General features: G+C 46.4%; 1 protein-coding gene across 17 annotated transcripts in view; it reads left to right on the top strand.

The window, feature by feature from the left end:
- The window catches only part of LOC128322706 (basic proline-rich protein-like), a 34429-nt gene extending 19110 nt beyond the window's left edge, over positions 1 to 15319 (top strand). For 2 of the 17 annotated variants that reach the window (XM_053244487.1, XM_053244485.1), the window contains exons 2-4: positions 7620 to 7771; positions 8777 to 8910; positions 10514 to 11604. In XM_053244487.1, coding sequence (XP_053100462.1) covers positions 10656 to 11585 — 930 coding nt within the window. In that variant the 5' untranslated portion in view covers positions 7620 to 7771; positions 8777 to 8910; positions 10514 to 10655 and the 3' untranslated portion in view covers positions 11586 to 11604. The other 15 variants (XM_053244495.1, XM_053244493.1, XM_053244486.1 and 12 more) reach the window with 14 other exon arrangements.
- The last annotated feature ends 2427 nt before the right edge of the window (positions 15320 to 17746 follow it).

The following is a 17746-nucleotide window of genomic DNA, read 5'->3' as shown; positions in this document are numbered from 1 at the left end:
TCATATCTTTATACCATCTGGGGCAGTTCATAAGTTAGCCCACTTGCACCTCATACATATACGCATCCGCCATCTTGAACTGGGGTGGTTTATATCACAAATTACGCTGGTGAGGTGTCCCCCTATGGGTCCCTACAACTGAACTCAATTTGTTTTATATTGTTCCAGGCACTGCCAAGTTGAGAGAGAGAGAGAGAGAGAGAGAGAGAGAGAGAGAGAGAGAGAGAGAGAGAGAGCACATGACATTGACCAAGGTGTAACTTACCAGAGTACATGTGTAAGATTTGAGCCCTCTTCAGTCGCTACTGTACACAGCTACAGTGCACCCAGGTACAAAGGGTACAGGTATCCACCAGCTACCCCCACCCACCCACTATGCCAACCTGCTCCATAGTGTGGAGGCCCACAGAGCCCTGTGGTTTTCTTTGGTAGAATACAGGAGGGGTTTACCATTGCCTCCTCCCGCGTAGTATGAGATGATGCCTTTCAGCATCTTCCTATATCGCTGCTGCCCAATATAGTACCGAGTGGGGATTTGAACCGGCAACCATCTGCTTGTTAGTCAAGCATTTCCCCTCTGCATATACTGTACTGTATAGTGGGAAATAGGGCTGTTACTCCTGCTAACCTTTTAATGTGGTGATTCTCTTTATTTATTTATTATTCTTTATTTATAAAGAGCCCCTGGTGGCGCAGTGGTAAAACTGCCGCCCTGTAACCAGAAGGTTACAAGTTCAATCCTGACCAGGGGCTCAAGGTTGACTCAGCCTTCCATCCTTCCGAGGTCGGTAAAATGAGTACCCAGAATGTTGGGGGCAATATGCTAAATCATTGTAAACCGCTTAGAGAGCTCCGGCTATAGAGCGGTATATAAATGTAAGTGCTATTGCTAAGTAAGTGCTATTTAGCAGGGGGAGGATAACTGGCCCTATCCACCCCCAGCACAGTACCTCCAGTGACTGTTGCTGGTGTCTAACTTGTGTTTCTTTTTAGACTCTGAGCCCTTTGGGGACAGGGATCCATCTTATTTATTTATTATTTCCCTGAGCCATTTTTGGAAGAGCAGTATAGAAATCGAATGAATGAATGAATGAATGAATGAATGGGAAAAATCGACTCACAAGTTTTTCAAGGGAAGATTCTAGCTCTTTGTACTTTAGGGTTGCAATTCTATGCACACTTACCAGAAACTGAAAGTCCTATAGAACTCTGTGGGGTTTACTTCTGAAGAAACATACATGGAGTTGGGTTGTATAAATTATCCATGGAGGACCAACATGTTTGTTGCCAGTCTTCCAGTTTATGAGATTTATATCAATAGTTGTTAGCAAACAGTCACCTTAAGTGGCGCAGCAGGGAAATGCTTGACTAACAAGCAAACGGTTGCTGGTTCGGATCCCCGCTGATACTATATCAGACAGCAGCAATATAGGAAGATGATGAAAGGCATCATCTCATACTGCACGGGAGGAGGCAATGGTAAACCCCTCCTGTATTCTACCAAAGACAACCACAGGGCTCTGTGAGCGCCAGGAGTCGAAATCGACTTGACAGCACACTTTAGTTAGCAAACATAGGGGCATTCACGTGACCTACTGGGGAGGTGGATGGTTGGGGGGAAGACTTCCCAAACCTTGCCTTCCCCCCAGATGATCATTGGTTACTCGGTGGGAGCATGGAGCTAACTCCCACATGATCAGCCGTGCTCTTTGCAGTGCGGAGCGGGACAGATTGATCTGAGGCTGGGACTCGTAGCCCCAGCAAACACACGAGCAGTTAGCTCAGGTTAAGGGAGCACTTGATCCCTTAACCTCAGCTAACAGGTTTGAAAGCAGGGCTAGATGGTGCTGCCCCACTGGGATCAGGCCTGATCCCGGCGGTTTTCACTCACAGCCTAACTCATATTGAGCATCCCTAGCCCGGGTTAGGCTACACATGAGAACAGCCTCACAGCCTACCATTGTGTGTGTGCATTTACTTGGGAGTAAGGCCCTCTGAGCACTCTTGATAGGATCAGGCTGGTCAGGCCTGTATTCAAACATTTTATGACTGTGGAATTTGGATGGTAGTGTCCTAAATCAATGTAAATCAAGCAAAAACCTAAATACTAGTAGACTAAGGAGCTGGCAAAGAGCCAGCGTGGTGTAGTGGCTAGAGTGCTGGACTAGGACTGGGGAGACGTGAGTTCAAATCCCCATTTAGCCATGATACTAGCTAGGTGACTCTGGGCCAGTCACTTCTCTCTCAGCCTAACCTACTTCACAGGGTTGTACCCTGTATGGAGGAACCTAAGTATGTAGTACACCGCTCTGGGCTCCTTGGAGGAAGAGTGGGATATAAAATGTAAAAATAAATAATAATACATTTAAAACAATGTATTAAACTGTAATAACACATAAATTTTCTTTTAAAGCATAACATGCAGTAAATTTTAAATCAGTTTTCCATAGTTTTTCCCAGACTGCCATTTCTATATTATGACCCACATCTTGAGCCCACTTTATCATGGTCGTTTTAACCACTTCCTCTCTTGTCTCCTACAGAAGTAACAGTTTATACATTTTAGAAACTAATTTTTCATCATTTTCACATAATTCCTTCTCAAAATTTGAAGTCTGATCCTCAAATCCAAATTTAAAATCTTTCTTATATATCTCATTTAACTGATGATACTGAAACCAATCTCTAACCAAATTTTGTATTTCAGTTAAACTTTTTAACTTATAATCCTTTCCCTGAAAATGTAACAAATCCCTATAGGTACCCCAATGCATTTGCATATTTACTTCTTTATGTGATAAAGCTTCAATCGGGGATACCCATAGCGGAGTTTTAGGTTCCAACCAATTTTTATATTTTAGCCACACCCTCATTAAACTCCTTCTCACATAGTGGTTTAAAAAATCTTTATGTATTTTGCTTTTTTCATACCACAGATATGAATGCCATCCAAACCTTCTATCAAATCCTTCCAAATCAAGTATTCTAGGGTTTCTTAATGTTATCCATTCTTTAGCCACGTCAAACAAACAGCATCAAAATACAACCTTAAATCCGGCAAAGTAAGACCACCTCTTTCCTTCGCATCTGTTAAATTCTTAAAATTAATTCTTGGTCTTTTCCCTTGCCAAACAAAATTAGTTATATCCTTCTGCCATTGCTTTTCATACATGGTATAATAGCTTTAGATGTCCAAACCATATCTATCCTTGAATGTGATTGATATCTTTCAGAGAAATAAGTATATTCTTTTGCATTTGAATTTTTAATTCTCCACAAATCGTAAAGGTCCATGTGTTCTGCTAAATCAAAAAATGCTTTAGGAAGTTTACCTTGTAAATTCCTTTCCAAAATATCTGATTTTCTGTCCAAAGATGTAGAAATAACACCATTAAAGTCTCCCAGTATAATCAAGTTGACATTTGCTAGCTCAGCCATCTTTTGATCCAAATAAATATAAAATTCAACTTTCTTTTCATTAGGGGCATAGATTCCAATTATCACCGTTTTAATTCCAGAGATTAGAATTTCCAGTGCTAGTAGCCTACCTTCTTCATCTTTAAAAATCAATTTAGGTTCAAATTGTTGTTTAACATAAAATACTACCCCCCCCCCCTTTTTTTCTTGTCTGAGGAAACAAATTCTTGTCCAAGAGCATTGTTAACTAAAATTTTTATCTTGCTTTCTAATATGTGTCTCCTGTAAACATACAATATCCAAATTTTGTTTCTTAAGAAAATGAAAGACTCTGTTTCTTTTTGCTTTTGTGTTTAACCCATTAATGTTCCAAGACAAAATCCTGTAATCTCTGTTAGCCATCTGGTCTAATTTGAATTATGTGTTGAGGGAGCCGAATGCTCAGAAGATAAGTTTTTTTTGTGTGTTTCCGCCAGAATTCTTTCACTTTGAGGAGCTCGGTGAATCTATTCTTCTTGCCCTTATAGAAGAAAGAAACTCCCTCCAGTATTTCCCACCTAAAACGTATTCCGTTGGACTTCAAAGCATCTGTCAAAAATTTGTAATCCTTGCGTTTTCTTAGAATTCTGGCTGGTATTTCTTTCAAAATTTTTGTCTGCTGGGTTTCAGTAGTAAGGGCTGTATCAAAATGAGCCTGAACAATTCGCTCAATAATTGATTTTGAAGTGAATTGCGCCAAACAATCTTTAATTAATTTATTCCTTGTAGCAAAATCCGAGTTTAAACAAAAAGCTACCTCAATCTGTGGCTCCATCTCTTCAGCTGAAATTCCCAAAAGCTATGCAAGCTCCTCCCCAAGTAGTTTTTTGATGTCTTGACCAGCTCTTTCTGGAATGCCTCTGAACCTTAAAAATCTCTCTTTTTGTCTAAGTTCCAACAGTGCCATTTGATCCAATAACATGTTAAATACCTTTTTAAAAGTTGAACATGCAAAGAAGGGGTCTAGATCTCCCCTAAGGGGGACCGACCCCTACAAACCTTCCTACCAGGAATGTAGCTAGGGGAGAGGGGGCCTGTGTTCGTCCCTCTCCTCGGTGGACACTCAAGAGTGAAGGAGATAATGAAGGAAATAAGGAGAGGTGGATCTGGGGGGCTGTCAGGAACTGGGGCCCCGGATTCTTTGAACCCATCTGCTCAAATATACAGTAGCTACACTCCTGCTCCCCTCTCATGATTGTGGACCTGGCCTGGTCAAGACTACTCACAGTGTGCTTGATTGTGTGCTTAGCTTTGGCTTTGCCTTGAGATGTTTTCTGTAGTGCTTTGACATTATGTAGACTCCATATGATGTATGTAGAGTTTTTAGGCTTTATAAAATAATATTAGATTGAGGGTATTTCCCATTTGTTATTTGGAAGGTGCATTTAGAGCTTCAAAGAGGTGGTTGAGAATGTGATATCCCCTACATTTAAAATCTGAAATGTGAAGAAAAGAAGGTGAAGTATTTGGATTGAAGAGTGGCTGGAAGGCAGGCAAATTAACAAAGTTGCTCGTAGGGAGCTGTTTTGCATGACTGTTCTACTGAGGACTCTGTGGTAGGTCTTTGGTAACAGTGCTGACTTCCTGACTAAATTGCTTGACGGAAGTTCTATTAAAATTAAGTAGTCCTTTAGAGTAACTCCTGAGTAGTACAATTGAATAACTTAGGTCCACTTCACACGATCAATCCCATGTCCAGTAAATGAAACCTGGAGGTCTCGGCAGCATCTGCACATACACAGAGAGTTATACAACTCAAGATTTGTATAAATTCAGAATTATATAAAGTCTGGATTTTTCGCTGATCTCCAGTTGACCCCGCAGAAAAACGACATTAAGCTGACATCGAAAACCTGAGTTCAACTCCAAGATTCATGATCTTGGCTTAAATGTTGGGTTTTTGCAGCACCAACCAGAGACTGGTGAAAAATCCTAAGTTCACATGACATGCTTCATGGGAGTGCACACACTGCTGGGATCTCCAGTTTTTGCTTACCAGGTGTCAGAAACCTTCTCCAGTGCTCCTCCCAAATCTAGGGAGGTGATTTTTAAAATTATTTTTAGATCAATTGTGTTACCATGATCATGGAATTTAATACGTTATTACTTTCTTTTGCTGCCACCATATGATTGTCTATTAACCTGCTCTCAATAAATAACTATATTACACACAAGCCACTTTCTGTTTTCAGTGCCTTTTGGACTTCCCTCCACCTATACCTGCGTACCATTTTTCACATTATTTGATACATTGTTTGATCCTCTACCCAGCCCTATCTTGCTGAGACTGCAGCATGGAGTGCCGCCCAGTGGTGAGGATGCATGATCTGGAGGCCCCTAATTTGATTCTCACTTCTGCTGTGAATTCTCTGGGTGCCTGTAGGCATATTTCCTCAGCAGGGGTGCAGTTGTAGTTGAACAAGGCACGGTGGTGGTGGGGATGTCCCTGGGCCCCTGAGGGTGGTGGATTCCACTGGCTAGGAGACAACTCACTCTTCCCCCTCCCACATCCCCAACTCACTGGCATGCTGTTGTCTCCTGATTGAAGGACATCTTCAAAAAAGAGGGGTTCCATCCAGGAGGTATTTATATCGATAGCAGGCATATATGTTTGTTGTTTTTTTAAACTGGAGCCAGGGAAATGCACAGATGCAAGTAGAAGTGAGAGAAAGGGGATGTCAAGAATATTTTGTTTCTCTTTCTCCTCAGTTATTGTTGTTGTTGTTGTTAATAATAATAATAATAATAATAATAATAATAATAATAATATTTTTATTATTTCTTGTTTACACAGTCAGACAGGTGTTATTGACTGGTTTGTTTTATCCAGACATCGAGTCCTTCCCAAGGACCTGGGATGCCAGAATTTTATTGTCAATGGTTATAGATATCGTCGCAGAATATAGGCTGTTCCCAGTAAAGCTGCTTTTTGTAATTGGCTGATGGTGATTTCTGTGGCCCCTATGGTGTTGAGGTGCTATTATTATTATTATTATTATTATTATTAACATTTATATCCCAATCTTCCTCCAAGGAGCCCAGAGCGGTGTACTACATACTTGAGTTTCTCTTTCACAACAACCCTGTGAAGTTGGTTAGGCTGAGAGAGAAGTGACTGGCCCAGAGTTACCCTGCTAGTTTCATGGCTGAATGGGGATTTGAACTCTGGTCTCCCTGGTCCTAGTCCAGCACTCTAACCACTACACCATGCTGGCCCTTCCTCTGCCTTAGCCCAGCCCCATCACAAACAGTCCTGTTATGCTATTATAGTCCAAGTTGTAAGAATCTCCTTTTCTGCTGTGTACCTGGGTTCAGGAAAATGTGAGTGTGCCAGGGAGCCCTCCCCCACTTCCTGTGGTGGTCCATGAGCCTTGGGACACATGGGGTAGTGGGAAAAGGAGCAGCGGACTTTAAAAATGGGGGACTCATTGCCAGCAACACCAGAAGAGTGGGCTGGCACTTGAGCCTACATTCCATACTCTCGACCAGATGCTATGCCCTCCAGCTGGCCAATGGGCATGCACAGCCACACCCCTGGCTCTCCTTGAAGACAGAGACAAATGCCAAACCCAAGGAAAGCATCTGCCCATGATTTGGAATGCTGGCTGCCAGATTTTCCAGACCATGGAAAGAAACTCCCCCAGATATAGCAACGCATAAGCCTCTGCAGACAAATACTGGACTTGGGAAGAGCACACTATGGAGCAGGTTGGCATAGTGGGTGGGTGGGGGTAGCTGGTGGATACCTGTACCCTTTGTACCTGGGTGCACTGTAGCTGTGTACAATAGCGACTGAAGAGGGCTCAAATCTTACACATGTATTCTGGTAAGTTACACCTTGGTCAATGGCTATCTATATCTATAACCCTAACCCCTGCTAACTGGGCAAAGAGGCACCTTTTAAAATATTTTAAAATTTGTATTTTATACTTGTGGTTCTCAATGCTTTGGGGAAACTACCTGCTTTCTAAGCAAGCCTCACTGGTCTTTTTCAAACTCTTTGTTCTCTTTCTGACATCACCCTCTTTATGACATCACCTAACTGTCCTCTTAACTGTCAACTGCTCAGAGGTTTCTTGGGAGTCAGTTTCTGCTCTTTCTGAAGCAGTTTCTGGGATCTGGGAGAGGAGCTGCTTCCTCTCTTCTCTGCTTTCCTCTGACAGGGTTAGCAGAACGTTTATTCTCCAGATGCAGTTAAAGGCTTCAAGGACCCCAACAGGCAACTCCTGGGCACTTTCAGCATCCTGCCAGGGGAGTCGTGCTCATCATGATGGAAGGGGCTTCTCTTCTGGGCTGTGGCCCACTTCATCCAGTGGTGAGTTTCAAGGGAGCCCTGCCCTCCCTCTATTCCCTTTGGAGGAGACTAAGGGGGTTTCTATAAAATTTGCTTTATCTGCTAATAGCGGGACCCCTGTTAACCGGGCCTAGAGTTGCCTTTTAATGTCAAGACTCTTCTGTTGGGCACATGGAGAGCAATTGCCTCTATTCAGTCCAGCACAGTCTCCCTTCCAGGGTCTCCCTTATGCCAAAATCAGCCCTGCTGACTGGGCAAAGAGGTACCTTTGTGGGTAGTTTTCAATTTCATATTTAGTGGTGGGGCAGGTGGGTGTCCCTATTCAACACCTTGGCTGTTGATGGTGTCATGTGTGGGGGTGTAAAGTGTGCCGTCGAGTTGGTGTCTTTGTGGTTGTCTTTGGTAGGTGTTTATCATTGCCATCCTCCGTGCAGTGTGAGACGATGCCTTTCAGCATCTCCTATATCACTGCTGCCCGATCTAGGTGTTTCTCATAGTCTGGGGAATATACCAGCGGGGATTCGATCCGGCAACCTCTGGCTTGCTAGTCAAGTCATTTCCCCGCTGCTCCATTAAGTGGCTACTGTGAGTCCTTCTTGTGGCACACAGTTTGGACTTCACCCCTGCCCACTGAGCAAAGCACCACTTTGTAAAGTGGTGACTCTCTTCTATTTAGCAGGATGGGGAGCAACTGTCCCCTAATCAACTCAACATAGCATCCTTCTGGGGCTATTGCTGGTCTCTCTGCTGTGCTGCTGCATAGATTGTGTCCCAATTTCCTTCTGGACAGGGAACTCTCTTCTCATTCCTTTGGCAATGTAAATCACATTGAGAATCCTTTTTGGTTGACAATAGCCTATCAACATTTGTAATATTTGTGGATCATGAGTGTGACTGGAAAGAGTTACAAAGTCACACAGTCCCTCCTCCCTGCTTGTGTGCCAGGCTGCACATCACCCATTCCCGGGAACTGTGAGTTAACTGCTTACACAACTGGATGTATCTGTTTTTTCCTTCTATCTATAGAAAAAGAGGCACCAAAACAGGACCATGAAAGATTTGGGGGACAAGTGGTGTTTCCTTTGATCAATCTGGTGTAAGGTCAAGATGCGTAAAGATAAAGCAGGATCCGGCAAGGAAAGAGCGGACTTTGAAAGAAGGTGTAGTAGTCAAGAAGAGAAGAGGTGTCTCTGCGGAGGGGAGCGGGTACAAGAAAAAGAGACCCTAACTGGGTAACAGAAGGGAAAAGACATAGCTGGGTTGTGGGGTGGATGACAAGAGAAGAAAAGCCCACTGGGCAGGAACAGTCAGTGAGGGCTTGGGAGCAACCAAGCCAACGCAGATACTTGCTTAGGAGGGATCTTTACAGCTTCCTCAGAAGAACCACAAACAGCCATTTTCTCTGAGAAGAAGGGAGAAGCTCTCCTTCCTCCTGGTGTAGCCTCTGGTCTTCCCTGATAGGTCAGAAAAGGTGCCAGATAAGATATTCTGTCTTCTGGTTGTTTGGGGGCTACATGACTCGGCGTCTTCTTCTTGACCAGGAGCTCCAGGCAGCACTTGAGCCGAGCAGAAACTGGCACCTAACAGCTAGTGGGGTGGGCAGTTGGGCACCCATCCACCCAAAGACTAAAAGAAAAAGCTTGAAAAATAACATAAATAAATCCTGGAGACACCTGGGGAAAAGAGAGAGCCTGGCAGGTTGGGCAACCACAGCTTACAAAAACAAAAATTGCCCAAGCACACAGCAGCAGACAGCAAGGGGCTGCCAAAGGGGAAGGTGGGGAGAACTCTCAGCATCCTTATTATCAAAGGCACTGAGGGCTGTTACATGTCAGAAGTGGAGAGGGGGGGGGAGCCACAAAGAAACAGAATTTAAACCCACAGCAGCACCCAGTTAAACCCACTACCACTAGGGCTGCTGGTGCAATTTTTAAAATAATAGTAAAATAAGCAGTTGGTAAGGAAAATAAAAAGAGAGCAAGCCAGACACTGGCACAGTCTCTCTGCCACCACTCTCTGCTCTGCTGCAGTCTTCCTCCTCTGATATCCTCTAAGAGTGTGGCTCTCTCTGTCGAGCAGCCCCTTCAATACACTTTGAAACTCCCTCCTTTTGGCTCCCCCTCCCTCCCCCCAGCCAGCGGGAGCACAGTGGCCCCTGACGACACTTGATTTTGTATGATGACAAGCCAACCAAGGAACAAGGAGATCACAAGCCAATTGGAAGGCAATGCCAGAAAACCAACAAGAAAGGGGAAAACACTAAAACAGCCCTCCAAAATGGCACCCACAATCGCTGCTCGAAACAGCAAACCCACTTGCCGCAAAACTGGTTGGTTCTGGGTTGATCTCGAAGAAGACCCCTTTTTGTAGGGTGTTCTCTGGTGAGAATGAACTGCTTGAAATGCCCTGTTTCACAGCGAACCTTTTCCTGGGCGTTCTGCACATCCCTAGTTAAAACTAAAAGTCATTAAGAAAATAAGCCATTTAAGCAGCAGGTCCACCGATGTAATGCTGAAAGTGGTGAGTGAGAGTCCTAGAAAGAGGGACAGTTTTCCCAGTGTCTAAGTACTGTAGACCTTTTCTGCTTCATCATTTCAGCTGATATGTTAAATTAAATTTAATTATGTCCCTAATTGGTTGCTGTTTTATTTTGGTATTTGGTTTTGGTTTTATTTGAGAAACTGCTTAGATTGTAATAATGGATAGTACCTAGATGTAAGCAAAAGCTTTCTCTGTTTTGTCATTTTCCTACATATATGCCAGAAGGACCAGGCTGCCCATATACTACTTCCCTGCCCTGAGGAAAATCCCATTATCCACTTCAAAATGAAATTTTACACCATTGAATAGCACTAGTTCAGAAATAAGAATAGTCTATATATTAACTTTGGTTAATAAGGAGATAATGATGACAGGCTGGCATTTCAGGAGGACCTCCCCACTTCTGCAGCCAGAACCAGGACAGTCCCACCCACCCCCTTCTGCAGCCGGACCAACTTCAGTCCTGACCTCCTTCTGCAGCCAGCCCCGGGAAAGACCCACACCCCCCTTCTGCAGCCAGCCCCGAGACGGCCCCACACACCCCTTCTGCAGCCAGCCCCGGGACGGACCCACTCCCCCCTTCTGCAGCCAGCCCCGGGATGGTCCCACACACCCCTTCTGCAGCCAACCCCGGGACGGTCCTGCACCCCCCCTCTGCAGCCGGCCCCGGGATGGTCCCGCACCCCCTTTCTGCAGCCGGTCCTGGGACGGTCCCGCACCCCCCTTCTGCAGCCGGCCCCGGGACGGTCCCACACACCCCTTCTGCAGCCGGCCCCGGGACAGACCCGCACCCCCCTTCTGCAGCCGGCCCCGGGACAGTCCCGCACCCCCCTTCTGCAGCCGGCCCCGGGACAGTCCCGCACCCCCCTTCTGCAGCCGGCCCCGGGACAGTCCCGCACCCCCCTTCTGCAGCCGGCCCCGGGACAGTCCCGCACCCCCCTTCTGCAGCCGGCCCCGGGACAGTCCCGCACCCCCCTTCTGCAGCCGGAACCGGGGCTGTCCCGTACCCCCCTTCTGCAGCCGGCCCCGGGGCTGTCCCGTACCCCCCTTCTGCAGCCGGAACCGGGGCTGTCCCGCACCCCCCTTCTGCAGCCGGAACCGGGGCTGTCCCGCACCCCCCTTCTGCAGCCGGAACCGGGGCTGTCCCGCACCCCCCTTCTGCAGCCAGAACCGGGGCTGTCCCGCACCCCCCTTCTGCAGCCAGCCCCAGGACAGCGCCACACCCGCACTTCTGCACCCACCCCCCTGGCTCTGGGCCAGTCCTGCCTCCTTCCTGCAACTGGCCACAGTTTAGTCCTGCCCCCCTCCCTTGATTTCCCTCAGGGTAGGGATTAAATGGCTCGCCGAGAAACGAGGAGAACTCCTGTAGAAGTAACTACAGCCAGTGAATGCAAGAGAAATGCAGAATCCCAGGAGGATGGGGCAGCTCTAGATGGAGCATCCCAAGAGTGGAAAATGCTGTTGAGATCAACGCTGTTTTACCCAAGGACTTGCCTCACGCCTGAACCATGGTTAAAGTCAGTATCAGTTACTGGTTTTGTATTTTTGTTTTTGAATTGCTCAGTTCCTTTCCCCATTTCCCCCAATTTGGGTGCAAATTCATGGTGAACCCGATTTGGGGATGGATCCTAAGAAGTCTTGGATGTGGGTGTGTCTAGGGAACAAAGGGGCTATGCAGAAGGGATTGGCTGCATCCCAGCTCTAATTCTGTGGAGGGCTGGAGAAGACAAGAGCTGGACCAAGCCAGGATGGATGGGGAGCTTGGTAGGGGAGAGTGCCAGTGGAGGTGGGGCAGCCCTACTGGACTCCATGGGACACTGGTGTGCTGCCCTCCACTGCTTCCATTTATATGTAAGGTGGAGGGTCTTAAGTTGATGGTAAGCATTTCATTTCATATATATTTAAAATGTTTCTATCTTTTATATTCAAACTGCGCTTTGTTAGGACACTCTGGGGTGGTGTGCAGCCCATCGGACCCCTTGCAGGCTGTGTCGCATTCTTGTAATTCATTTCAGTAGATCCCAGTTATTAATTCCAAAGTGGGACTTCCCCCAGTTTCTGGGAAGATAAAGCACCCCATTCAGGGCCAGTGCAAGCACTTTTCCACTGCTGGGCGCTTTCCAGATTACAGTTACAACCTCCGTAAAATGCTTCAGCGTGGGATTGAATTGACAACGTAATGAAAGGGTGTTGCTCAAGTCCACCAGCAGGGGCAGCAGTCTTTTCTAGTTTGCCCCAAACTCCCTAAAATGGAAAAATACTGCAATCTTTTTACCATGTTGCAGGACTGTAATAAAGCAATAAAATCTGAAAGAAGGCACTGGAAATGTGAACGACACCTTGCTGATAGCACAGAGACTGTGATGTCAATGCACAGGCAATACAGCAGCACACTTTGCAGATCTGTAGTGGCACTGTGATAAGGGTTAATCTGGAAAGCGCCCAGGCTGACCTGCGCAACTAACTCCTGGCAGCTGAACAAGCTTGAGCCTGAGTGTTTTCTTATAGGAAGCACATGGCTAAATCTCTAAACAGAAATACTACTGGCCAGGCAAAAGAAGGGGAAAGGGGTGGTGAGGGAGGGGAAGGAAGAAGGGGGGGAACCTACTTGGCAAGAGAAGGGGGGAAGTGTCTTGTGGGCGGGGGGGAGGGTACAAGAAAAAGAGAACCTCACTGGGCAACAGGAGGGGAAAGGCTCACTGGGCAGGAACAGTCCGAAGGGGCTTGAGGGGAGCAACCAAGCCCATGCAGACACTTGCTAAGAAGCAATCTGTACAGCTTCCTCAGAAGAACCACAGACAGCCATTTTCTCTGAGAAGAAGGGCGCTTGCTTCAACCCCTCCTTCCTCCTACTGCAGCTTCCTGTCTTCCCCGATTGGCCAGGGAAGATTGGAAGCCATCTTCTGATTGTTTGGGGGAGTCTGACCAGGAGCTCCAGGTGGCACTTGGGCGGAGCAGACACTGGCACTCAACAGCTGGGGGGAGGGCAGGTGGGCACCCCCCTTACCCCAAGCGTTAATCTATCCTGTCTAGCCAAGCATTGCCCACCTCCCAGAGGAAAAATGTAAAAGTCAATCAATCAATCAATCAATCAAATACAGGCTGTGGCAATCAGCCTGGTAGTTGTTTCTCCTGGGGTGAGGGGGTGGGCAATGCTTAGGGGAGTACCGAAACAATCAGACAGGATAGCTTGACTGGCACCTCTTCTGGCCAACCATGGAAGAGAAGCAGCTGCAGCCGCAGGGAGAAGGGGCTAAGCAAGTTCCCTTCTCTTCAGAGAAAATGGCACTTTCGCTCTCTTCCGATTAAGCTATAAGTTTCCCTTCCTATCAAGAGTATTAGTTTGCGGGGGGAAGGGGGACACACAGCCTCTATGCCCTTACTCAGCAGCCCCCAGTAAGCACAGCAGACAGCCAAAGCCAGGAGAAAAGCCACAGAGGATCTAGTGATGGCCCACCTGAGACTCTACAGCTGTTGTTGGACTACAGTTCTCATCATCCATAGCTGCTGGTGGAGGGACTACAGCTCCCATCACCCCATCATAAGAAATGGGAGCTGGGGATGATAGAAGCAGTAGTCCAATCATCTCCAGCCACCACGTATTGTGGTAGGAGGTTATTGGAACTGTAGTCCCTACAACAGCAGCGGGGGTGATGGGAGTTGTAGTCCAATGACAGCTAGAGAGCCTCAGGTTGGCCACCCCTGCAATAATTAATATAGTCCGCTGGTGCAGAACCCCATGTGTTTATGAAGAAAACCCAGCACATTTTGGGCAGCAGCTCTTTGGCAGGGGACTGGATAAAGACATCAACATGAAATCAAGGTAGTTGAAACTGAGGGTCATTGAGAAAATGACATTTAAGTCATAGCAGATCCGCCAATCTGAAGCTCACACTTGTTATCTTTGCCTTCTCTCTCCATCCTACCAGCAAAGGAGCACTTCCCGGAATCCCACTTGGCATTGTTATCGAGGTAAGTGCAGAGGGCGACCTCAGCCAGGTCAGTACACATCAACACTGACAAATCTCCCCTCGTGGGTGAAGGGAATTGTGGGCAGGAAGAGGTTGAGGAGATCAAGCCCACACCAGATTCCCATTCCCTTTCTGGCTAGGTTCCCCAAAGCCTCAAGTCTATTCAAGGTGTTGGGAGAAGACCAAAGGATCCTTCTGTGTGGAAGGGAGGATACTTCTCCATTCAGAGGAGTTTTGCCTTCACCTCTGAGGCAAAAACCACCCCCTTAACAGGGAGGCATGGTTGCACCGCAGTGCTTCACCCCAGGAGTGGAAGCCACACCTTAGTTTACAGAACTCCTTTCAAACTAGTTTCTATAGTTGTGGCCTGAGTTTGCAACTCTTCTCTCTGCCCCATCTCTTGATTTGGAGCCTGGGTGCAAGACCACATCTTCTCCTAGCACTGCATGCAGTGTGGGGTGCTGGTTTTTTGCATCCATTCCCGACAGGGTATAAGAAACAAGCCTGGGAAACACAGTGGACCATGCTGTGACAGCATCCTTGGTAGGGATGTTCCTGAATCGGCACATCTGAACCAGGCGAATCGTTTCGGTACCTCTCTAATGAGGCGCCAAAATGATGTGAGCACATCCCTTATCCTCGGTCCATAGGGCCATCCAGAGGGATGAGGACATGCTAATGAAAGCAGTCCCCAACCTCTGCTGGCTTTCTGCAGGAACACCTTGGCATCCGCTCACCCCACTGGGTAACAGTGTGGGATTAGCTGGCCGCCTTTTGGGGCCGAGTAGGACTTTTCCCCATCCACCCAGATTGGCCTGGAGGTGGCTGGTTTTTTGCCTACTCTACACTGTTGCACTGGTAGGGGTTTTTGATCTGGCCCATGTTAGGAGCGGTGCCTTTAAATAGAGTAGCCCCTTGGTCACCAGCACCATGATGGCAGGTCAGAGGAGGGGATACGGTGCTGCACCCTAGGGGTGGCAGCTCCACTGTGGCTTGGCTACATTGCAGCTCTCTGTTGAAACTAGGTTAATAAAGTTATCGCCCTAGTTTTAATCCATTTCCTGTGTCGTGTCATTTATTTGGGGGCATGGGTGCAAAGGAACCTCATGACAGAGCTCTTGCAAGATGTTCTCAAGTAGGCCTGAGCAGGATCTCTAGAGCCACAAAGATAAGCTTTGCAAAGAGGCAGGATCCACAAATCCATGAGAAGCAGGAGTGCTCATTCTGCCCTAGCAGCACTCTGCGAGCCAGCCCTACCCTCCAAATCCTCCAAAGGAGAGGCTGGTTCATACACTCACACAATTCAGTGGCAAAGCTCTGCATCCAGGCTGCAGGTTGAAGATGGGATTTTAAAATAATAATTTTAAGGGAACTTTCTGGGTGTGGAAACCTAGCGTGTTGGGGAGAAGGATCCAACACAGGTGTGCAGACAGAGGGAAAGCTTGACAAGCAACGCATTCATTTTGTGAGTAGATATGGGTTGTTAAGTTTGGCGGTGAGGGGACAGTAAATTGTGGGGGGAACTCCTCAATTGGCTGGGGTGATGTGCACCCTTGGTTCAATGTAATCATTTCCCTAAATTGTTATCTTTCTCTGTGTGGTGACCTTTCGTGGGGAGGATCACACAAATCACACACCTGCAGCTTGAAGTGACACAGTCTTCTAAAACGTAACTGCCTGGTTTTGCTGAATGTTTAAATGGGCAAATATTATCAGAAGACTGTGAGCACTGCAGAAAGAAAGAATCTGGTGATTACTAATAGGAGCCAGCATGAATGTGTCAAGAACAAGTCATGCCAGAGTAATCTCCCCTCCTTTTTCAACGGAGTTCCTAGTTTAGTAGAGCATGGAGATGCTGCAGCCATTGTTGTGTGTCTTGATTTCTTCTACAAAGCCTTTGACACAGCCCCCACAATATCCTTTTTTCATTTCTGTGGAGGATATGGCCCAAACCTCCATTTTGTTGTACGTGTGCAACATTTTGATATGTTTAAAATGGCGGCCTGACCCCCATCTCCTGTTAGAGTTCCTTCTACAAAAGGTTAAGCAAACGTGGCCTTTTATCCATCTCAGGTTTGTTTTTTCTGTCTGGAGGTCATTATGTTCCATCTGGTTTGTATTTGCCATGATTGGCTAATCCAGAGGAGGTGGGCAAAGTTTCGGGGATAAAAAAGGAGAACTGGAACAGCTACAGCTAGGAAGCAGTAAGAGCAGTTGATTCACAAAAGCCCTTGGTACAGAAAGGAAGTGTAATTCTGTACCTGTATTCAATGTAACATGTGAATGATAGTGCCTGTGTACAGATCTGTACCTGTGTATACTGTACACTCATCATACCAGTGCTGAACATCACATGTGAATGGGCCTAAAGAAGAGAGATGAACATCGCACAGAAGAATTGGATCACTCTCAGAACAACCAGAGGAAAAGACAACAGCAAGATCAGACAAAGCAGTGCCGAGCAGAGAGACAGGCTGACTAAGAGCTGCTGGTGAGATTCTATTTGGGCCAGCATAGAATAGAAGATAATCACGGCATGTGCTTATCCCATTATCATTTTTCTCCTTGCTCTTATGGTTATTGTTCTTAAAACACCACAAACGCTATTGTTTGAACTGCCCCCCCCCCTTTCAAGTAAAAACTGCAACTTTGATTCAATTCTTGAGTACTGGTGGTGCAGTGGTAAAACTTCCGCCCTGTAACCAAAAGGTTACAAGTTCGATCCTGACCAGGGGCTCAAGGTTGACTCAGCCTTCCATCCTTCCGAGGTCGGTAAAATGAGTACCCAGAATGTTGGGGGCAATATGCGAAATCATTGTAAACTGCTTAGAGAGCTTCGGCTATAGAGCGGTATATAAATGTAAGTGCTATTGCTACTGCTACTCTGTATCCCTTAGATGTCACAACACTCTACCTAGAGAGAGAGAGAGATGGAGAACTGGTAGGCTGTTTAGTGCAGACAGCCAGGAAAAACATCCAATTGGCAGGGGCATATCTAGGGTAGGGCAGGCAGGGCACGTGCCCCGGGCACCACTTGAAGGGGGGAGCCATTTAAAAAAAAAATTTTTTTTAATGGCTGCCAAAAACAAAATGGCCACCGCACATGCTCAAGTGGCCTTAGTATATTAAGGCCCTTAATCCTTAGTATGAAGTATTGGGAGTTTCTTGCTCTCTTTCTCTCATTTTAACTGTCTTTCTGAAAGACTAGAATATATTCCAAGCAGTGACACAGTTTACTCTGCATATCCTTTAATTATTTTCAGAGTATCTGGGAAAAGTCAAACTCTCCATTGATTTTTAAAACTTATGTAATAGTGATGCTATAATGCATAGTAGAGAATTAGACAGGCACTTCTGTTTAGTTTTCCAAGTACACCTCCACATAGTATTTGTGTATTTCATGAGCCCCAGCATACTGAAATTTGTAGTTTTCCAGCATTTTTTGGTCTGGCTACGTCCACTGCTAAATAGTTTTTGAAATATT

Source organism: Hemicordylus capensis, chromosome 4 (assembly GCF_027244095.1).
Source record: "Hemicordylus capensis ecotype Gifberg chromosome 4, rHemCap1.1.pri, whole genome shotgun sequence".
NCBI lineage: Eukaryota > Metazoa > Chordata > Lepidosauria > Squamata > Cordylidae > Hemicordylus > Hemicordylus capensis.
The sequence above is the reverse complement of the archived record's forward strand: the minus strand, read 5'-3'. Positions and strand labels throughout refer to the sequence as shown.